Source organism: Myodes glareolus, chromosome 4 (assembly GCF_982192425.1).
Source record: "Myodes glareolus chromosome 4, mMyoGla1.1, whole genome shotgun sequence".
Lineage (NCBI taxonomy): Eukaryota > Metazoa > Chordata > Mammalia > Rodentia > Cricetidae > Myodes > Myodes glareolus.
The window spans coordinates 58,116,640-58,139,430 of record NC_142029.1 but is presented as its reverse complement, the minus strand read 5'-3'; the positions used below and the strand labels follow the sequence as shown (position 1 = coordinate 58,139,430).

General features: G+C 48.1%; 1 protein-coding gene across 4 annotated transcripts; it reads right to left on the bottom strand.

Moving 5' to 3' along the window:
• Positions 1–473: 473 nt before the first annotated feature.
• On the bottom strand, positions 474–21,109 carry Nme9 (NME/NM23 family member 9). Of its 4 annotated transcripts, XM_085689610.2 has the most exons (13): positions 20,971–21,107; positions 20,557–20,593; positions 18,249–18,306; positions 14,444–14,547; positions 13,567–13,638; positions 11,248–11,364; positions 9,829–9,904; positions 6,828–6,905; positions 6,646–6,731; positions 6,231–6,323; positions 5,217–5,371; positions 4,135–4,271; positions 474–712 (listed from the first exon to the last, which is right to left on the bottom strand). In XM_085689610.2, the coding sequence occupies exons 2-13, from the start codon at positions 20,587–20,589 to the stop codon at positions 651–653; spliced, it is 1,071 nt and encodes a 356-aa protein (XP_085545736.1). In that variant the 5' UTR covers positions 20,590–20,593; positions 20,971–21,107; the 3' UTR covers positions 474–650. The 4 variants fall into 4 exon arrangements, with proteins under 4 accessions (XP_085545736.1, XP_085545738.1, XP_048273421.1 ...); XM_085689612.2 differs by lacking the exon at positions 13,567–13,638 and having other exon boundaries at positions 20,971–21,109; XM_048417464.3 differs by lacking the exon at positions 6,828–6,905 and having other exon boundaries at positions 20,971–21,102.
• Between the last annotated feature and the right edge of the window lie 1,682 nt (positions 21,110–22,791).

The window sequence follows — 22,791 nt, the reverse complement described above, 5'->3', positions numbered from 1 at the left end:
GCACTGTGTTAGGAGCAGGCCGTAGTGTGAACTGCAGTGGTAGTGGCTGCCTTGTGACCTAAGAGGTAGCATAGGCAGTACCGAAGCCTGTTCATACCTGCTCTGTGTCAGTATGTGACAGTGTCGTCGCCATCAACAATAGCTAATTTCAAATCTCTGATTATTAAACTAGGCCTGCTGAGATGACCTGAGATGGCCCAGCAAGTAAAGGTACCTGCTGCCATGCCTGATGACCTTTAGATACTCAGGACCTCGAAGGTGGAAGGAGATAGTTGAATTCCTTGAGTTGTCCTCTGACCTGTGCCCACACCCACATGTACACATCTACACTCACCCCCCCACACACACACACATATCTGTTTTTTAAGATACCAAGCGAGGCTCAAAGCAGTAGATTTAGTGTTGGGGAGATCCAGTGTCCTCAGAGACGACAACATGCCTCAGTGGAGTGCAGTAACTAGAAGGAGGGAGGGTATGTTCTGTAGACTGTTTAATAAGGCAGGGACACGTATGCAGTTATTCTTGTTGTCTACAAAATAAGACTGAACCAAGAACATATTGGTGCTGTGAAATCTTCCTCTGAAGGTCCTGTGCAGACATGAACATTCCGAGGGCTCCTCACCTGGCAGCAGGCAGCAGTGTCCCAGTTCTCAGGTACACTCAGAGATGCAGAGGGCCTCCACGGGACTCGCTGCTCTTTGAGCCTCATCACCTGGGGGAGGGGGTGACATTGTTCTGTAAGACTCCTGAAACAGCCATGGCCCAGACTCCTGCCCTTCTCACCCTCCACCCCCAACCCCCAAAAGACAGCTGGAGTGTGTCACCAGGCCCGATAGCCAAGCGGGTCCTAATGGTTGTGTTAGGAGGGGTGGATACAGAGTTAAAAATGAACCGTTGAGGTAGGTCAGTCACTAGACCTTTACATCCTGTCTCCATCTTCACAGCAGATCTGTGAGGAAAGTGCTGATCTGTAAGTATTAGTGTGAGGTCTTAATGGGCCTATCATTGTCTCCAGTTCACACAGGAAGACTCGGGCCCGGCCCTGGTAAGTAGTGGGGCCAGGATCTGTCTGCGGAGCCTGTAGCCGGGAGAGCGCTGAGCAAACAAAGGTCAGTGCCTGCCACTCTCCATGAGGCTGCTTCACAGAAGTCAAGTGTGATCTGGACTCAGACCCTTCTAGAATCACCCCCACACACACACCTTGCTCTATCAGCTGAGGCCAAAATGTCAGATCCCAAATCTCCAGCGCTCCACAGTATCCTAGTCAAGTTGTGTCCCGCCAGTTCACGTCCACCTGCCCTTGTTGGCCCCGAGTTACACCTTCATGCCTCCAGCCATGCCCCCAAATGGATAAAGCTACAGCATGCCTCTGAAGGGAGCTGGCCCTGGCAGGACTGCCCACGGAAGTGAGAAAACTGAAGAACAGTGCTTGCTTGTGTGAACTTGGGTCTCCCAGCCCCAGAGCCACACTCCCCAGTGTTTCCTGAACCCCTAAATGGGTACACTCAGCATGTTCCTCAGCTCCACCCACCCTGTCCTGGAATGCTGAGCTTTGATCTTGAGACCGAAAGCACGCCAAACATTTAGGTAGATAAGATCAAAACACATAGGGATGTACACTTCAGATCTTTTTTTTTCTTTTTGAGACTGAGTTTCTCACTGTATAGACCAGACTGCCCTTGAACACAGATCTGTCTGTCTCTGTCTCCTGAGTGCTGTGATTAAAGGTGTGAGCCACTGCCCAGCTTGCCTCCTCCATAAGAAACTAGCCTTTATATTCTTGGGGTTTTTTTTTTGTTTGTTTGTTTTGTTTTGTTTTTTCCTGTACTCTCCATTTCCTACCCTTTCACCTCATTGCAGCCTCAGTGCTAGCCGGAACTCAGTTCTTTCACTGGCTACAGAATCAATGTTCTGTGCACAGATTCTGGTTTCTCACTCAGATCTGGAGAAGATGACGGCTGGGCCCATCTTGCCCAGGCCCTGTGAGTGCTTCCCATGGAGGGAAAGATACCAATCCTTCTTGGACCACTCTAATGCTTAAGGGCAGAAGGCCATAGCAGGCTCCAGAAAGGACCCTTCTATGGCAGCCTGGCTTCTTAGCAAGCCTACCAGGGATAGGGTTAGGGCACCAGGGACAAGAGAGAGACATCTGGCTTTGAAGTAAGTCTGAGAAAGTTATTAAAATTTCACTTTAGAGGTGAAACACTTTATTAAAACACTTTGAAGGTGTTCAGCAGCCTTGGACATTAAGGAATTGCAGATTAAAACCACTTTAAGATAACCATCTCACGGGCTGGAGAAATGGCTCAGAGGTTGGGAGCACTGGCTGCACTTTCAGAGGCCCTGAGTTCAATTCCCAGCAACCACGTGGTGACTCATAACCATCTAAAATATGATCTGCTGCCCTCTTTTGGCCTGAAGGCATATAGGCAGGCAGAACACTGTACACATAATAAATAAGTAAATCTTTAAATAAAAAAATACCGTCTCACATGCCAACAAAAGCAGTTATCACGAACACCAAGAACCAAAGCTGGTGCAGAGTTGGGGAAATGGGGACCTTTGTACACTGTCGATGGGAAAGGTAACTACTGCAGCCACTCTGGAAATCAATCTGGAGGGGTCCTAAAAACATCCCACTCTGGGCACATACCCAAAGGACTCTGCCCTACGACAGGGATAACTGTCCTTGTTCATTCTGCCCTATTCACGGACCAGGAAATGGAAGTAAGTGATGAAAGATCAAGGTTTGTACAGACACGGCGGGATATTACTTAGCTGTAAAGAAAAATGAACTTGCAGGGAAATGGATGGAATTGGGAAAAAATATTTGAAGTCAGATAATCTCAGATTCGTATGAGATGATTAGTATCACATGGGCTGTGCAAGCAAGGAAGCAAGGTGATGTGCAGTAAAGAAAGGCATATAGTAGAACATAGTTAGAAAAGAAAGTGGGGAGGTAGTGTGGGTGGGAAGGTTTAGGCAGGGAAGGAGGCCTGGAGATTAGGGAGGTACGGGTGCAGGATGGGCAAAGGATTAACTTTCTCCAGTATGAAGAAACCATTTGAAAAGCAAGGCATTTGAAAAGCACTGCCCGTGTGTGCAGTGTTGACAGAAGAACAAGTGCCATCTGTATGGGATCAAGACCCTCTCCAAGAGGAAGGGACCAATGCCTGGTAGCCTAGCTAACAACCCAGGTATGGAAGGAGTAGGCCCATGTGGCGAACATTCCTCAGGGTTAACTTGACCGACTATGAGCAATTGAATACCAGTGCTGAGATCCATAGGTGAAGGTGTCACCCAGCCTTGCTCAGAGAAGCCTCTCCTGACAACGGACAGTAGTGTATAAAGACTCATGGCTGCCCAGGATGCAGAAAGTGAGTGACAGACGTGGGCCCAGCCCTAAGCAAGTCACATACCAAACCCTGCTAAAGCTCAGTGAACATTGTAAAAGAGGAAGAGAAGGCAGGGTGAAGGGTCACCTGAACTCATAAAACCGCCGTAATTATTGACTCACGTCAGCTGTCATTACCTGCATGGGGCCCACCTGAGGCCAGCCTTTAAACTCCTGACTCTGGGAGAGAGGGAATCACGGTCTTCAATGAGGTGTACTCCCTCTGAGTTCTCCAGGCATTTGCTAACAGATAGCTTCAAACTCATGGTCAAATAGGTGGCCCTGGTTAATCTTGGTGGATCATAGTGCTGATTGAACAGACATGAACACTAGAGAGATTTGTAGGGGAATAAGGGTGGGCAGGGGAGGGAGGGAGGAGGGATCAGTGTACAAAGCATGCATATGTGAAATTCTAAAAATATTTTTTAATTTTGTTTAAAGTTATTTTGTTTAAACCAAGAGTTTCCTCATGGTTTGCAGAAAGAAAGGCAAAGTGTCTTCACAGTGGAACAAGGACTCCACAATAAGCAGAAAACAGGGCCAGTGTGGTATTAAATAGCAATCCTAATGCTTGATGAATAAACCAAATGGTTTGATGCTGACACCAGTCACATGGTGACCTTGGTTTCAGAACAGGATTTTATTTGCTAATTAGGAGGCAAGCTGTCAGTTTCACACACACACAATCGTACATGGCTTTCACCTCAGATTTAATAAAGAAATCTGCCTTGGCAACTCACCCTGCGGGGCTTCCGTGTCTTTATCTGAAAACTTGAAGCTGGGGAAGAGCAGGGTCAGCTCTCTGTTGGCATCTTCTCTGTCCCGGCTTCCGTGCACAGCGTTAAAGGGCATTTCTGTGCCATACTGAGCCCGGAGACTGGGTGCAGGGGTACAATGTAAAAGAAACAATTGCTTCACTTGAAAAGAAATGCTTTGCTCTCTGGTAACAGGACCTCTAGCTACCAATCAGCATGAGGATGCTTGCTCTTTGAAGAGAATCCGAGAACAGCAACCATGCCAGCAGCTGCTGGCCAGGGGCATTACACACAAGACCTGGCTGCATTTCACCATTGCCCAGAGGGAGACTACATTTCCCACCGTTGGGTCTCTGCCTAGGGCTATCACCACGCGGTGTGTCACGACTAATTGATAAGAACTGTAACACTGATAGTGCTGGGTAGGACCTATGTGCTGAGCACAGCTCTACGTGCCTGTGTCCTCTGTGATCATGGATGTCCCCACTTTACAGCCTAGGGAACTGAAGCCAAGAAGGGACTTGCCCATTAGGTGGTGACCAAAGATCTGAGCTTCCCACTGCTTTACTTAGCCTCAGTTAGATGCCCTTGCCCCTTACGACTGTAAGGGACAGTTCTCGGGCTTTAGCTGTTAGTGAAGTTCTTTCCTGTTGTCTGTCCATGGGCCTGTCACCTCAAAGGCCAGCACCCGTGGATTTGGCACTGTGACTCACTGAGTCACCGAGCAAGCTCTAAGCAGGTCTAAGTAGGTGTGCTGAACAGGAAGCTGACTCCAGATGACTGGGAATTGAATCTATAGTACAGGCCATCCTGCAGCCCTTGACTTGGCAGGCTTGTCTGGATCTCTGAGATCTATGACTGAGCCAAACTCAGCAGCAGCCTTTAGAAGAGAGGGGGAGGGGCATACCCTGGTGGGGCTATTCAGCGAAGGCTGGGAAAGTCCGTCAGGGTAGGAAGATGTCGACGTCTTCCCAGATATATAGAAAGGGCGATCACCCACAATTCTGAACCAAACACCAAATGAAGTGTCAGCTTGACGTGGATGAAGGAACTACAGCTGGCGTCACCTTTCAGGGTGTTCCCTCCTGGCCACATTGGGGTCACAAGGCCCCAGGAAGTCTCGCCAAGCAGTGACTACATCCTCGGTGCCCTCGGTCTTGGTGAGGATCAGGAGGTGGCTGGGTCCACTGCACATGTGATGGACTAGCTTCTCAAATGCCTCCTAGGCACAGGGAAGAAGAACAGTGACCTGGGGCAGGAGTTACTGACAGCTGAAGGAGGTCAGTGAGCCCGGACTCCCTACAGACTGGAAGGGAGGTGTAAGCAGCCTTGTACACTCATGGACACACAGCATGTCTGCCCGCTGTAATGGTGATGGCCAGCCACACCCCAAGACCTCAGGAAGGTGAGCCAGGTGGGTAGAGGCATGCCAAAAGCATTGTACGTATGGAGATGTAATATATGGGTGTTGCTCTCCAAAGGTACAATGTAGATGGGACTTCCCCTCACCCTGCTTTGCAGCCCTTTCTCCTTCAATAACAGTATCCTGGGGTTCCTCTGGAAAAGATCTCTCTTTCATTTTCATTTCACAACCAGGATGCTTAGCAACCATCACACCTCTGACTTGGGAGGTGGTGCTATGGCCTAAGAGTAGGCAACCATACTCCCCAAGTAGGCGAAGCAGAAGCAGAAGCAAGCAGAAAAGGCTTATGGACTTGGCGATTTCTTTAGTGGTTTGCCTACTGCTGTGACTCCTATGGGCCCTAGAACTTTCTTAGCTTCTCTTCTCTCCAAGTCCTCTTGTTAAACTTTTTTATTTCTGTTCACGAATTCTGGGAGTTCTGGAGCATCCTTCTAATAAAAGTCTTTATTCCATTACTTAACAGTTGTTTTCCTCGGAGTCATTGCACTTGAACCGTACAGGCTCTAATCATATTCTGAGTGCAAATCCATTACCCACTCACTGGCCATCCATACTCTTGTTCTTCATCTTGCTCCCCCCAACTCCTATCAACCTATCAGCATAGTGCTGGAAGAGAAAAGAGAGAGTGAGCTGGGCCAATAGGAGCAGATGAGCTGACCTCCCCAGCTCGGTGTTGATAGAACACTTGCATTTCTGCCTCAGTCAGGGTTCTCTCTTCATTTGAAAGGATGTCAAATCCTCCTTCCTGGATCTGCAGAACATACATACAATATATACATAAATACACATAAATATGTATGTGTGCATGCGTGCATATGTGTGTTCTGCAAATGTGACTGTAATGCCCACATTTACAGTGATATTAATGGAAAGATACAAAATAAAGATGGGCAGCAATAGAAGCAGTGCAGGTTCTTAGCCCCACTCCCAGCCCCTGTCCCTAGATCTAATAGCATCCTAACTGGGGATAAAGTTTGAGGTGACTCATCAGAAGCCTCCTTTCCTCAGCACAATACAGTGGCCGCTGCCCATCCCTGTGTATTCACCATGGGGGAATCTCCTGCATCTCCTACCTTCATGATGATCTCGTCAGCCTTCCCATGGGCCACTGCGTCGGGCTTAATGATGCCTAATGTACAGGCCTTCTTCTCTGATGACACTGAAACAGGGCAGGGGAGGCGCTGTCAGCTGCTGAGGCTCTCAGGAGGTCATTTGCAGAACAGTGTTGTTTCAGCACAGGCTCCATCGATCGCACCGAGTACCAGGCCTAGACTCCAGGCTTCCATCCTTTGGCCTCTGGGCTGAGCCTCAGACTCCAGCAAATGGCACCAGTCTGACACCAGACCACAGCCAGGAACCATAGAGAGAGAGAGAGAGTCTGACTCTCTGAATTCCGGTCTGGGGACACATAGGGATGGACATTTCCAAAAGACTGTTCAGAAACTTGGAATGACTGAGTTGCCTGGAGCTGGGCGAGCACGGGAGCAGAGGCCACACCTTTGTGCCTTCCTCACCCCTCCTTGTGCGTCTCAGATTTAACTGCTGTCTGCCTTGCTCTCTTCTCACTCTCTGGACTCTTTCCCTTCCGCAACATTATTTTATATGTATGGATGTTTTGCCTACATGTATGCTTGTGCACCGTGGATATGCCAGACCCACTGAGGCCAGACGATGGCGTTGGATCTGCTGGGACTGGAGTTACAGACAGTTCTTAGCTGCCATGTGGGAATCAAAGTTGAGTCCTCTGGAAGAGAAGCCAGTGCTCTTAACCACCCAGCCTCTCTCCAGCCCCCTTCTGCTTTTTGCCTTCCTTGCCATGTGGTAGAAATGGTTATCCCAGGCTCTGCATGAAGTTTGCGCTTCTCCACTCCATCACATGCTACTAAATTGTAGCTTCAGACCTCTCTGTCTCTCGTCAGATAGATCAGCTTGAGCTTCCTTATTTCGTTTTGGCTTTAGCTTTATTTTGGCTCTGCTGGAGATCAACCCTGATGATGGGGGCCACTTAGGTCCAAGTTCTGGGAAACTGTAGGGAAAGCTTTGTCTAGTCCGAGAGTCCATCTCTATTAGGCTCCTGGTTACATGAAGTTGGCCCTGGGAAGTTAGCTGCATTTTCTACAGAATCAACATTTCCCGCAATCTATTTCCTCTTTCTCAACTTTTGTGTCTGTTGTGCCACAACGAAAGAAAACCAGCTGTATCTGCGGAGGGTTTCTACTGGGACTCTGTGAAGCCTGTACTAAACAGGTATATGCTATCCATGGATAAATGCCTCCTAAGGGTCCCAATGCTAAAGGCTTGGTCCCCAGCCTGTGGCCCTGCTGGGAAGTGATTGAACCTTTGAAAGGTGGGACCTATTGACAGGTGGCCAGACCAGCTCCTTCCCCTCCTGTTTGCCTCCGCATGGTGAGATACCTGCTCCCCCAAATGCTCCTGCTCTATGCTGCTTTACCATAGGCACCAAAGCATCAGGAGTATCCACCGAAAGCTCCAAAACTCTGAGCCAAAATAGACATCTTGCTATATAAGATGATTATTCCCAGGTATTTTATATGGCGACAGAAAAGCTGACTTACACAGTATATGTCACCATAAGCAACCACCTCTTCATCTTTCTGTGGTTCCCATTTCTGATAAACTGCAAACACTTGACATTAAAGCACTCGTAGGACTGATTCTGTGAGAAACTGGTGAGCTCATGAGATCCCCAAAGCGTAGAGGAAGAAGAGATGAGGCCCTTGTAGGTCTCTTCTTCCAGCTTCAGCTCAAAGGGAAAGTCCAGGGAAAGAGGTCAGAGAAATGAAGAGATGTTATCTCAGAAGCCAGAGGGTTGGGGCTTGAGCTGGAGCTCAGAGAGACTGGCCTAGCATGCACGAGGGCCTAGGTTCCATCTTCAGATAATCCCCCGCTCCCCCACACACGGTGGTGGCGGGGGCATTGAAGGGGAAGGCACATAAACACCATGAATATCATCATTCTCCGCAGGAAAAGACTGTGTCCTTTGGCAGCAGGAAGGTCACTGTGTCTCTCAGGAGTGCCCTTTCAGGAGCAGTGGGTTCAGAGCCAGGCCACAGCACATCAGCAGAACTGAAGCTGAGGGGAGGCCCCAAGAAGTGGACAAAGTTCACAAATCTTAGCCTAGGGAGAAGAGGCCGAGGGAGAGGGAGTTTCAGGTGGTGTTCTGGGTCGGAGGCTCAACTGCAGAGGATATAGCAGAGGGGGGAAGAGGCAATAAAACAGAAGGGATGCTTCCTGTGGGAGCCAATTCACAGATTGTCTTTCCCATGATGTCCTGGCTGTGCTAGCCATGCCTCCTGCTTTGTCAGGGTCCAATCACAACAGTCCTTAATGTGCATCCGGGGGAAACAGCCATGAATCTCATGTGATGATGATTTCAAAGCTTCCTACTAACAACTGCGTCCAATCCTGACTCCCTGGCACCCCGTCCCGGTTCCCTGGCACGCTGACCCCAGTCCCGGTTCCCTGGCACCCTGACCCCAGTCCCAGTTCCCTGGCACCCTTTACCGGTTCTCTGGCACCTATCCCCAGTCCCTGTTCCCTGGCACCCTGTACCGGTTCTTTAACACCCTATCCACAGTCCCTGTTCCCTGGCACCCTGTCCTGGTTCCCTGGCATCCCTTTCTGGTTTCTTGTCATCCAGTCCCAGTTCCCTGGCACCCCGTCCTGGTTCCCTGGCATCCAGTCCCGGTTCCCTGGCATCTTGGCTCTCACACAAGACATCTTCCCAGCAGCAGCCTGTCTAATTCTCTGATCCTCACACACAGCCAGGCTACTCTTCTAGGAAGGCTCTGGAAGAGCCACAAGGTGGTGTGTATAAAACCTGTATAGCTAGAGAATGAGGGAGAGAGGCTGTGGGCAGAGGAAGGAAGGCTGTTGGTGGGGGTGGGGGTGGGGCTTGTGGCCTTTCAGAGAGACAGAAAGTGAAATTTGAACTCCCCAGATCAGACAGAATTCATTGCTCCTCTTCTTCGTCATTACCGAAGTTTCTAGGAAGGCCATTTCCCGATGTCCAAGGATTGCCATTGAAGTTATAATTGAGTATCATCAGACAGCTGTCAAATGGACTCCTGGTGCCACCAAAGGGCTGAAGGGAGATCCCATTTGTTGGAAGCTAAGTGGTGAAGACAAAATGCTCATGGCCAGCTTCCCAGAGTTGAGATGGCCAACAGCCTGGTGACTCACTTGAAGGTGCACATCAAATCAGAACCCACCTTGCTCTTCGGCTCTGCACTCACCTATGTCACCATCTTCACCGCCATCCTTTTCTTGGGGAGGACACTTGGCTGCACCAGAAAGAGCCTCATCAGTAACCTAGGATAAATGAGTCATGAACAGAAAGGATTTAGCCAGTGAAAATCATTACAAAGGCTTTCAACATCTAAAGGAACAGTATCAAAACGCAGCGATTCAAAATGCAGGGGTCAGCCTTGGGGAGGAGGACAAGGTCATCAGAGTTTGGGTAACAAGGGCCTTTCTGTGGCTGGATGATGGGGGAAACCCTTGCTGGTCTTAATAAGCCTTTGGAGTCTGCCTCTTAACCAAGCACAAGGAGAGACCAGGAAGCGATAAAGAATGGCAGCTGATATTCAGATACAAGGGATGAGCCACCCGGTGCAGAGAAATAAAGGGACACACCATTTCCCCAGAGGCAGCTTGTGAAAACTGTGAGTGTGTAGTCTTCCTTCTTAGGGAAGCAAGGCTAATGTCTTTAGAAACGTGGAAATATGGCCTGGGTCTGTGTATTCTAGAAAAGGGACTATGCTCTCTGGAACTTAGCATAAAAGTTTAGGCAGTGAACACCCAATAATGTTCTCCCAGCAGGTGCACACAGTGCCTGGAAACCCCTCCATAATGTATGGTGTATGGATTTTTTAAAGATTGCCTGCTCTCGGTGAAGATGATGTGGTCTGTCTGGTATTAGAAATAGTTTCTCAAAGCCACAAATTATGCTGACCCTGTCTCCCCCAGTAATGACAGCTAGGTTTCTAAATTAAGGAAATGACCTGTGTACTCACAGCTAAATCATTTAGGGATTCGAGTATGAGGGTCTCCAGGAGAGACATCAGCATGAGGCTGGGGGAAGATCCTCCCATCCATTTGCTGTCATTTGAGTGTTCCCCCAGAGCCCACGCATTAAACTCATGGTCCTTAGTTTGGCAAGATGGTGGAACCTAAAGAGGTGGGGCCATAAAGTCAGTAGGGGAGTGTACTTGAAGGAGATTGGGAGGGGAGGCTATTCTTTCCAGCCTCCCTGAGAGGAACAGCCTTCACCACATGCTGCCTCAACACTGGCTCAGAATCCACAGACCCAACAGATCATGAACTGAAGCCTAAGGTGGGAGCCAAAATGAACTCTTCCATCTAAGAATCGATTGTCTCGAGGGTGGCGTTATAGGTTACGTCACTACTCAGCTCTGCAAGTTTGTCTCCCTCCCTGCAGTCACAACTGAGAGACTAAGAGTTTAGTTTGAGGGAAAGGGAAACGGATGAGAGACATTCCAGAATCTCTGGAAAGGCGGAAACTTCAGAACATGTATTCTCTCAAGGCCTGGTTGAGAACAGGCCCAGTGTGGAACATGAAGGCTTCCTCATGGGGAAGGGACCATGTGAGGCCACTTATGAGCCTACCAGTTGGACAAGTGACATCCACTTACCACAATCCGTTCCCTGCCTTCAGCCAGAACCTTCTTCTCCACTTCCAGTTGGTGTAAGATGGTCTTCCGAAGCAGGGGAGCATTGGCCCCCTTCACCACAGCTACCAGCTCTCCTCCCTGGAAGGTGGGACAGACCACGGGAAACCCTCTTTCAGGGCTGGCCACTGATATCAGGAGACAAGGACGGTGGAAGCTATGCCTAAGGTCAAGGTTCACCAACCCCAGGCCTACATCCTCCACCCTCGCTCCTCCGGCCCCTTCCTGGAACCCATCCCACTATGAGGCCCTCAATTTGGCCCGTTTCTTAAACAATTTCTCTCTGATCTCTACTTCTCCATGACCCCCATCTATCGAAGCTTCCTTCAGGGCAACTGGCAGTGAGTTAAGGGAGGAACAAGTCACAGAAAATTGTGTACTAAGTGTGACTTGCGTGTAACTCATTGACAGACATTTATTGAGTACTTACTATCCCAAACACTCAGACTGAGGCAAAGAATACCAGCACTAATCTGACAGACAGAAGATCTGCCTCAGTGGAAGCACAGGGGAGTGGTCGCTCCAAACACACAGCTAGGATGTAACAACTGTTTTAATAGGGGACTTCATGTTTGAAGCTCGCCAACACGGAAGTGGAAGTGTGACATCCCAGTCCCGGCTGCGACAGTCAGGGAGGACTTTTTAGTGCTCACGCTCAGGGTGGGCCTGAGTTTTCCGCTTTCATTTTCTCCACGTATGTCACTGAGACACAGATCTGAGGAGCAGGTCCTGTAAGACGGCTCCGCTTCCATTTCTCTCCATCCCCTGGCGGGCCACCATGAGTTGGAAATTGTGGCCTGAATCCCCACAGATGGTTGTGAATTATGTTTTAACCACCATTGGCCCAACCAATCAAATAACTTCAGTAAGGACTGTGTTCTGTGACAGCTCTAATGGCCAGGGTGGCTGGGTGGGCGTGGCCATCTCCTTCCCACTGAGTGGTTCTTTCTCCCCACAACCCCAGTCATGCAGAAGAAGCTGGGTCTCGCTGCTAAAAGACATAGAGCAAGTGACATTTTAGCCTAAGTTTCTAAACGTGGGGCTGGCAAGATGGCTCAGCAGGTAAAGATGCTTTCCGCCAAGGACAGTGATCTGAGTTCAATGTCCAGGACTCACACGGTGGAAGGAGAGAACCAACTGTCATCTGACCTTCACGTGAGTGTGTGTGTGTGCACGTGTGCATGTGTGTGTGCACGCGCAACACACACACACACACACAAATAAATAGAAATATAGCACATAATTAAAACAAGTTCCTAATATGTAACACTCAAGGTGCCAAGGCTAAGAACTGAACTGAACTGAGCAACCCAGACTGGTTGCCAGGAGACCTAGGAGAGCAGACCCTGGTTTCCCTGACTACCACGAGGGGTGGGGCTGAGACTGTGTTGGCCTATGCACCAGTTGCCTCCTGAGTCTGGCGGGGAGCCTCAACCTGGAAAGCCAGGAATGCAACAGTAGGGTCTAAGGGATATTGAACTGGCACATCCAAAGACAACCAAGTCACTTGTTGCTACAGAACCTTTGGGTTCCCAGGAGACTCCCTCGCTTTTTCTTTCACTTCACACTGTAGGTATCAAAGGCAGATCCACAGCTCCTCTATAACGTATCATTTCCTCTAAAAGAAGGAAATCTCAAAACTGCTCTGAGAGTAGTGTGTCTGAGTCTGATTATGTGTGTTCCAGAATCTGTGTGCTTTGTCATGCACAGTCCCCTAAGAAGACTGTCCATCCACCAGTGGCCACCATGGAGCTGTGTCTTTCATCTCCTGCAGCACAAGGCCTGCAGGCAAGAATGAACACACCTGTGCATGCCCATGTCTCAGGGAAGTTCTGCATGGACTTAGGGAACCCACCTAGAGGGTGTGTCAGGGACAACATCACCCCTTAGCATGGCTGAGGCTTCATGGTGGCTTCCAAGAACTGATACATCTGGTCTGAATACCAGATTTGTATTCAACAAACTGTTGTGGGCAATTTGTTTGTATTGTTGCTCCGAGACCTCCAATGGAGTTAAACCTTGATTCACAGGGTAGAGTCCATGTTCAGCTGGCTGGGAATAAACCATAGAATTTTTCTGGCCAACCACATGAAGATAGAGAGACACAAAGAGGAATAAGGAGGTTTTTTGATCTGGGAAGATATAGAGGAGTGTGGCTGATCTTTTTCTCCATCACTCTGTGGATCTATCAGGTTTATACCGTAATATCTGACACCTGAGCTTTATTTATTAATAAAACAATAAAAGTCACTATAACAGTTCCGCTCCTGCAAAGATACTTACTGCATAGAACAGAAAGGTTGGCTCGCACTTTCCTCGGTATTTTTCCAGAACATCAAGAGAGTCTGCCTCTGCCTGAAGAAAGCAAGCTCTCAGCACGTCCCCTAGGTGCAGCCAGTGCAGAGTCACAGCAACGCCATGCCCTCCTGATCGACCTCCCAAATGAAGCCCAGCTTGCTGACTTGTCAACGTACTGTGGCAGTTGGTTATGTCAGTGACATTACCTTGAGGAGTCCAGTGAGAAGGAGATGAGCTTCTCTGACTCCCCACCCATGGGGGTCCAGGGAGCCCCACCATCTGACATCCTCCTATGGCTGTCACTGGCAGTGACAAGTTTGAAGGTCCTCAAGAATCCCCTTACCACCTATGGCCCTTGGAGTCTGACCTCCTGAGAAATGACTGTGAGGAAGACTTGTTGTCTCCTGTTGTCTTTAACATCTTTGGACCTGGCAATGCAACACTGTGCAGTGGGGTCAGCAGGGTCTCTTTCACACCTCTGTGGAATTCCCATTTTTGTGCTTTAAGCAAACATTTACTAAAAGAGCCCCTTTATGACACAGGGTATGAAAGTCTTGACACACTGGACTCTGAAAGTGACATTTTGTCCACCAGTGCTCACTAGTCAAGATGGATACACAGGTGCATCTTAGTGACACGTGCTTCTTCCCTGCATACAGCTTTGTGGTGAGGCCGGTGCCTTTATGTCCACATAGACTACAGCACACAGTGACAGCTACAGGACACAGTGACAACCACAGGACACAGTGACAGCCGGTGCCTTTCTTTTTGAAAAGAGCAACTTGTGCTTCTTGCTCCTTGCTTCGTCCATGTTTAATTTGTTTACACTGTTGTGTGACTTCTTTCTAAGAAGGAATCTTACCAAAGCAAAATGGAGAAGGTCCAAACCAACCTCAATCCTCATCTTCTGGAAGAGACTGACCACAGGTTTGCAGGGGCCACACCAGCCCTGGTAGACATCCACAACTGCAGGAACCAAGAAGCGACAATGTTCTGCAGACAGCCGTGTCCTGGCAGACAGTCTGCTCTCACATCTCCACCCCTGTAGTGGATGTGCTTGCAGGACAGACATCTACTTAGAAGACTGGGACCTAGCATAGAACACAACCATCCCTCACTCCAACATGACATTCTGGATCTGAAATATTTCTAAAGTAACTTGGTGTGGCAGCTCACAACTGTAATCGCAACACTTGGGAGATGGAGGAAGGGAGAGGAGATGTTCAAGGTCATCCTCAACTCCAGGTGAGTTTGTTTTACGTGTGAGTCTGTCTTAAAAGGGGGGGGGAGAAAGAGACAGAGTGAGTACAGATAGAGGAAGAAACACGTTTTAAGGTGATCCCTTTACCTTGGGGGAATCAGGCATGGGCCAGAGTGTTACTCAGTGGATTTTGGAAGGGATCGCAAATTACTCCAAAAGTAGGAGGTCACTATAGGTAACCGACCAGGAGCATCCAGCTGACTCTCATCCACTGATAGGAAACCTGACTTTCCATTATCAATTAGAAAACCTAGGACAAGAGATCAAAAAGACACCAGGATGCCTGGAGGGAAGGGGGCTTGAGCCTCTTTGGCATCTATTCTAAGAGCAAGGCTCGGAGCTTCTTTGAGAACAAGACCTTGTTAACTGACAGATGTTTGGATTCCAACACCATAGGGAAAGCTGCACTTGGATGAAGTAAGGAAAATATCTCTGAAGACTGAGGACATGGTAAACAGCTCTACTAGGGAAGGCAAGACCAAGTCCCAAAGGAAAAGAAATGGGGCCCAAAGTGGAGTCTCCGCAGTGTCTGTACTCATGTCTCCAAGGCCAGCTTCCACCAGCTTCTGTCTCATTGGCACCTTCTACAAGCACCTCATCCTCTCTCCTCCTTGGCTCTGGGAGAGGTGGCGGTCACAAGAGTGTAGGGGCAGAGGGTGGGAACACTAGAGAGGAGGAGCACGAAGATTTCGCTCTGACAGACAGAAAGCAAAACAGAGAACACGTGGAAGACGCCTAATTCTGTATAAATCTGAAGGCGGATGAGAAAGGGCAGCAGTAGATGAGGCTTCATGGGTGGATGGCTTTAGAAACAAGTTCCCACTGTTGCCAGAAAGATGGGTTCTCTCTCTCTCACCCACTAATCCCGGCCGTGTGTGTGTGTGTGTGTGTGTATATATATTCCTCTAACCTGCCCAGTGAGAGAAGGTCTCAGAGGAGCCTTCCACCATCAAACTACTGAGAGTAGGTCTGGCATAGTCAGTGCTCAGGAAATATTAACCATGGTCATACGAGGGCTTAGCAGGGCAGGCAGCACACGGCAGAATTTCCAAAGATTGTGGAATGCTAGTTCTTTCATTGTTGGTTAAAAAAAAAAGTAATGTAATGAAGCTGCATTTAGCTGCCCTGACCAGAAACATGGGTACAACAGTTAAACCTTGGCACCATCAAAAAGGTTTCATAATCTTCCCAACTGTGAGTGTGCCAACACTCACACCCACACACCCTGGATCAATGGGCCTAGCATTGTTCAATATCCATTTGGCCCCAGGCTTGGACAAATCTGCTACAGATGCCAGATGAAAAAGCTAATAGGACTGTGTTAGAGTCCGGGGTGATAGACAGGGTATGCCAAACTGGAAGTGTGGTGGGGAGCTCTAGGGGCTCCCATGAGGGGGAGAGTGGAGCTCAGCAAAGATTTCACAGAGGCAGGCTACTTTTGAGCTGGGCCCTGGGGTGAGAACTGTGGCTGCCCTCGAGGAAGAAGAACATGGGGAAAACGAAGATGTGGGAAACCCCATGACCCATGATGTCTCAGTTTAGGACACATCTCGGGAAACAGTAAGGAAAGGGGCTGGAATGATGTGGAGTTTTTGGGAGAGGGAACATTCTGGAATGCTGAATGGTTATGGAGATAAACAGAGGAGTTATAGAGCTGAGAGTAACAGAATGCAGAGATAACTAAAGAAGAGGAAGGAGTACTGGCTGGAGAGGGTGGGCACTTCAAAGACCCCAACCTCCTAGTGTGCACACCGTTATCTCAGCCCCAGCCCTATAGAGTGCATTGGGTCTCATGGCAGGCTTCTGCTAAGCACAAGAAAGTATGGCTGTGACTTTTAAGATTAAGTCGACAAAAGGCCAACTTGCAGCTGTGTCCCCTTAGTGCCCCAACTCTGGAGAAAGCAAGTTACCATGACGTGAGTAGCCTCATACAGAAATCGATGGCCAGAAATTGTCTCTGGCCAGCAACCAGTGAGGGCATGAACCCTGCTGACAACCACTGAGTGAGCCTGGGCCACCAGCAGCCATGTCGAGTTTGGAAGCAAGTCTGGAAACCCATCTGTGACATGCAAACTGAGCCCTGGGAAAGCGTCTGGGGCCAGGGGCACCCAGCTGGATTGGACATAACCCTGACCTTCAGATACTGGAGGGCAGTCAGTGTTTAAGACGCTGTTGTGTGGGTAAACTGTTACCCAACAATGGGTAGCATACACAAAAGATAGGTGTGGACAATGGTTGTGCAGTCCCTGGTTATTTCCAAATCTCTGCGAGGCTTCATTTTTCTCCATCCTGGGAGTTCCAGGAGACCCCCATTTTCCTTCCAAAACATTCTCCTTTTGTGCCTCGGGTTATTAAAACTTCCTGTGACTGGCCACCAAGCTGAGCACAGCAATCAGCTCTAAACCAAGAGGACCCTGTCACCTGACAGTGCTGCCTCATTCACTGAGGTCCAGCTAAATTAAATACAACAGTACCCCTCTTCCTCAGGGGATGTGTTCCAAGACACTGTGGTTCGATGATGTGGGATGTCCTTCTGTATATGGGTTGCTTTTATTGATTGATGAGTAAAGCTGTTTTGGCCAGTGGCTTAGCAGAGTAAAGCCAGACGGAAAATCCGGATAGAGATATATAGAGAGAGTACGCAGAATCAGGCAGCCGCCAGCCAGCCACCATAAGAAGCCTGAGCTAATAGGCCAAAGAGCGTGGAATTAATATTAAGCCTCAGAGTGGGTATGTTATAAACAGCTTCAGGAACAGGAGGGCAGAAAAAAAAACCCAGTCCAAGGGGCCAGCGGGACAGAGAATATTTGTAGCAATAGAGAACAGAAGCTGGATAGGACAAAGCTGATATAAGCACTTGGGGACAGAGACCGTATGATACTTGGCTTCTAAGAGGACAGTGAACAAGGGGTAGACACCATGTGGATACACTGGACCAAAGAATGGCTGGTGTCCCAGATGGGAGCACATGAAATTTTAGCACTTCTCAGAACAGTGTGGAATTTTAAAATTATGAACTTATATTTTGGATTTTTTCCATGGGACTATGGTAGGATGCAGGTAACTGGACCAGAGGAGAGTGGAACCATAGACAAGGCAGGGCTACTGTGCACGCAGACACAAAGAAGTGGCCTGGCTCTTTTTCTGTTTGTACATTCTGAAACAGAGCCACAGGTAGCCCAAGCTAGCCTCAGACTTGCCATGAACCTTGAACACGGATCATTCTGTGTCCAGCTCCCAAATGCTGGAATTACAGGTGTGTGCCACCATACCTGGCTTATGCAGTACTGGGGATTGAGACCCGGGCTTAAAAGAAAATACCACTCATTGTAATCCCTTCTTCACATGCATTACTGAAGGATTTTGAAGAGAATGGATCAGGGGACACAGTTTCATTTTGAATCACCAGTCAATCCTTTGGAGCTGAGCATTTCCTCCCAAAGCTCCTGGGTGTTGATGTTGACCTGCAGCCAGAAGGATAGAAAGCAGCGTCAGTAAGGGCAGAGGTGGGAAGCCACTTCCTTTTCCCCAGTGTTCTCTGTTGGAGAATATGGTTTTTACCAGGCCAAGATGTGGTACATTTGTTTCTGCCGCAGAATATGACTTTAACAGTGTAAAGGTGTGTGACATTGGTTTATGCTGCATTTGTTTAACGATGTAAGGATGTGTGCTTAATTATGTTAAGATGTGTTGCACCTGTTTCTTCTTCCTGCCTAAGGTACCTGGTTGGTCTAATAAAGAGCTGAACGGCCAATAGCTAGGCAGAGAAAGGATATGCAGGGCTGGTGGGCAGAAAGAATAAATAGGAAGTGAAATCTAGGCTCGAGAGGAAAAGGAGAGAAAAACGAGGAGAGAACAAAGGATACATTCGGGGTAAGAAGCCAGGCAGACACCAGTCAGACATAAAGAAGCAGTGAAAGTAAGATATACAGAAGCAAGGAAGGCAACATGCCCTGAGGAAAACGATAAATACAGAGAAACAGGTTACTTTAGGTTGAAAGAGCTAGCCAGAAAGGGCCTAAGCTAGGCTGAGCATTCAAAACTGTCATAATTTTAGAGTTGGTTGGCGGCCCAAAAGACAAAGCCGGGTACAGCTCTCTCTCTCTGCAGTGTCCCCAATGCAGTTCTGTCTTCTCTTCACACTCTTCCTCCTTTCTTCCCTCTGCCCTTATACTTGAGGGAAAAATTGACCTAAAAACAACATGTGCCCATTTCTAGACATTAAAAAAGTTGAATGCTATTTGTCCAGGAATCGTGGAGAAAGTCATCCTGTGTTGCTAACCTGCACACAAGCGGTGCCACACTCGCTTCCCTTTGTGGTTTATGTTCACTCAGTGTCAGGAATTATTAGTTTGTTGCCTTCCATTCACATTTTTCATATTTATAAGGAGTTCTGGGATATGTTAGGTATTAAATACAAGGGAAATTAGTATTATTACTCCTCTCCACCCTTTCATAATATATACAAAATCCATCTTCATTTAAAAACATTTTCAAAAATTACAAAAAATAATTTGTACTTAAAGGTACAGCATAGGAGCTGGAGAGATGGCTTAGCAGTTACAAGCACCAGCTCAATCCCCAGCAACCACATGGTGGCTCACAACCACATGGACTGGGATCTGATACCCTCTCTGGCAAGCAGGCATACATACGAACAAAGGACTCATAAATAATTCTTTTTTCTTAAAGGTAAATATGGTATACAGAATATTTGGGGGTACTTTTAGTTACCTGAAAGTAAACTATCCCTGAACGCTGACGAGGGAGCTGGGGCGATGGCTCAGTAAAATGCTCACAGTGAAAATATGAAGATCTAAGTTTGGGTCCTTAGCACCTGTATCAAAAGTGGGGAATGGTGACCTGCATCCACACAGAGCTCAGAGAGGTCGAGGAAATGGTTCACACAGCAATAAGGGAGGAAACCAGGTTCTCAGAATCTACTACAGAAGATCCCCACTCTGGAGTCCTAGGATGCCAACGCTTCATCGGGTCTTCATATAACCTCGCTTCACAGGTGAGCTACATAGAGGGACCCTGTCTCAAAAACAATGAGGCTGGGGGGTGTGGAGAAGGAAAGGAGAAGGAGGAGAGAACTGGCTTGTCCTCTGTGCAAACGAAGAAAACACGTCTACAAAGTACATGTTCATCACACAACACATCTCAAACATGCTGTTTGAACAAAACAGTGCAGGGAAGCTGGTCTCCACAGAGTTCACAGATGCATGCCCAAATCAAAGAATCTCTCTCTCACACAGGATAGTGTGTGTGTACATGTATGTGCATGTGTATGTGTATATGTGCACAGGATATATGTGCGTGTGTGTGTGTATGTATGTATGTATGTGTGTGTGTATGTATATATAAAACCTGGGCATTTCTGTAATTATTCAACAGAAATAAGATTGGGGAATTAGGCTGTTTCTCTTCTCTTGGATTTGTGGTTTTATGTTAATGCCCATTTGAGTATTATGGTTGCAAAATCCCATTAAGAGTTCCTACCTTGGTCGGATATATATTTATTTCTACATAAGGTTGTCATTACTAGGTGCTACAGATATTTATTTCTACGTTAACGCAGAAGGGTAGGGTACTCGGGCTCCAGAACACTGTCGCATACTGCTAGCAAGTAGAAAGTCATCTTTATTCTGCACCCCACACCCACACAACCCTCTCCAACCAAGAGATGGGAGCTAGCGCCCATAGAGGCTTACCTGTAGGGCAATTTCCTTCTTCTTGCTGCCCATGGCTCTGCAAAGAAATAAAACTCTGATCCTGGGAAATGGGTGGTAAGCGCGACAGCTGCCCCCAAAGCTCTGTCAGACCAGCAAGCCCAGAGCCTCTTTTAAAGAGAAGGTAAATCAATGTACTGATACAAAATACACAGAGACGCAGACGAACGCACCCTCACCTTCCCTCCCTCTCCCGGAGCCCAGGGGATCGCCAGGCCGTTTTTCAGAGGCGTGGGGGTGGAGGGAGTGTCTGCAAAGCCCCTTCACTAAGGAGCCCAGGGCGCCCGCAGGCAGCAGAGCGTCCACTAAGGAATTCGAGACGATAAATAGGGTCCCGTAGTCCCTTTAAGTCCCCATGAACTACTGGGAAACAGCCTCTGTTGACGGCATAGATACCAGATATCGGGGTCCGGATGAGGACAGGAAGTATCCAACTTCACTCGGCAGCGTCCTTGCAATGGTCGTCCTGGCAACCCAGCACCCAGTTTACCACTGCCAGTGGGGAGCTCTCATTGGCTGGAGAGAATGTCAGGTTCTAGAAGCACTAAGGTAAAAAGATCCCACCCTTTCGTGCTCAATTCCTTCCTCCTTCCTACTAGCCTGCCAGAGTTGATGTACAGCTAGCTTTTTATCCAGCCTTGATATCCTTAAAGGAGGGCCACGTGGAAGATGGCTTTTCAGGAATATGAGAGTTGTCTTTAAGTCTAGAAATAATTGTGAATTCAAAGTTAACTATGGAAGTCAAGTTCACATGTGCCCAACAGGTTCAAACAGTGGATATTAATCCAAGCATATCAAAAGTCTGACTTAAATCATTAAAAGACAGAGATGGCGGAATGCGGTTGAAGAGGTGACTCACAGGTTAAGATCACGTGTCAGAGGACCTAGGTTCGATTCCCAGTACCTACAAGGTGGCCTGTAGCTCTAATTCCCGGGGGATCCTAAGCCCCTTCTGACTTCCTCCTCGTTCTCCTGGCACCATACGTGGTGCACTTGCATGTACCCAGGGAAAACACACACATAAAACAAATAAACCTAAAACTAAGGATCTAAGTGTACTGTTTGAACCTCTAGTCTCCTCCCGGATGCATCATCTTGGGCTACCTTGTTTTTTATGCCACTGTTTGAAGGACTTAGGGGTGGGGATGGGGGAATGGGAGAAGAATGAGGTCAGAAGAGGGCGTCAGATTGCCGGATTTGGAACTGGAGTTACAGATGGTTTTGAGCCACCATGTGTGGGTGCTGGAATTGAACCCTGGGTCCTCTGGAAGAGCAGCCAGTGCTCTTAATCACTAACTATCTCTCTAGCCCCCGGAACTTGATCTTTTGTATTTGATAATATTAGTGAGATTGTTTTGTCCAAAAGCAAATCTCTGGAAAACATACTTCTTAATTAAACTTAAGCTAAGGAATGTGCTTATTATTTCGCTCTGTTTTAACGCAAAGATGTCAAACTGTGGCTGATGGGATCTTTTGGCCTCAGAGATTTACTTCTCCTGCAAGTCGTGCTCTTTGCCACAAGGTGGCGGCTTGCTCAAAGGAACCTCTTAAAGAGACCCAAATTAGCAGTCACATCTTCACCCAACAGCCCTCCCCCCACCAAGTCGATGGAACTGTGTGAAACAAATCATCCACTAAATTAGGCCATGTGTCATCTTCCAGTTTTTCATTTTAAACGATAAGGAAATAGAACCACAAAAGCAGAACCGAAAACTTCTCAGTCAGACTGATTTGGCTGAATCCCACATCTGCTTCCCGCCCCCTCTCACACTCCTGCTCCCAAGCCTGGAAAAGGTGCCTCCTCCTTCAGCCTCCGTTGCCCGTTTTTAATGAGGAATAGAATCCTTGTCATCCGGGAATGCTGTGGGAAAGGTGATGTCTTGATGTCTCTGGACACTGACACCAGTGATGCTGTGGAGTCACGTCCTCTTTCACAAGGTGGAATGGTGCTGGACAGCAGCTCCAGCCGAAGACCACAGTCCCCTCCCACCTACATCCCTTGCGTCTTCGCGCAGCTATTTGTTTGGTTTTCCTCTGTCAAATTGGAAGAAGTGGGTAGCACTCTTTTCTTTCATTGTTTGGCTCAGGCTGGCCTTAACTTGTGACTGATTCTCCATGGTGCTGGGATTATAGGTACGGACCACCATAGCTTGACAAACTACAATTTATCAAAATTGTATGCCATATTTTGTTGCTTTCCCATTGGCTTACTGGCTG

What these genes read in the sequence shown, in the direction of transcription:
- Nme9 (XM_085689610.2), bottom strand. Translation starts at nt 20,589, where the DNA reads ATGGGCAGCAAGAAGAAGGAAATTGCCCTACAG. An exon ending in ACCTTCTCCATTTTGCTTTG is followed by an intron (nt 13,639 to 14,443) that starts GTAAGATTCCTT and finishes TGCTTTCTTCAG; the next exon opens with GCAGAGGCAGACTCTCTTGA. An exon ending in AGACACGGAAGCCCCGCAGG is followed by an intron (nt 713 to 4,134) that starts GTGAGTTGCCAA and finishes CCCCTCCCCCAG; the next exon opens with GTGATGAGGCTCAAAGAGCA.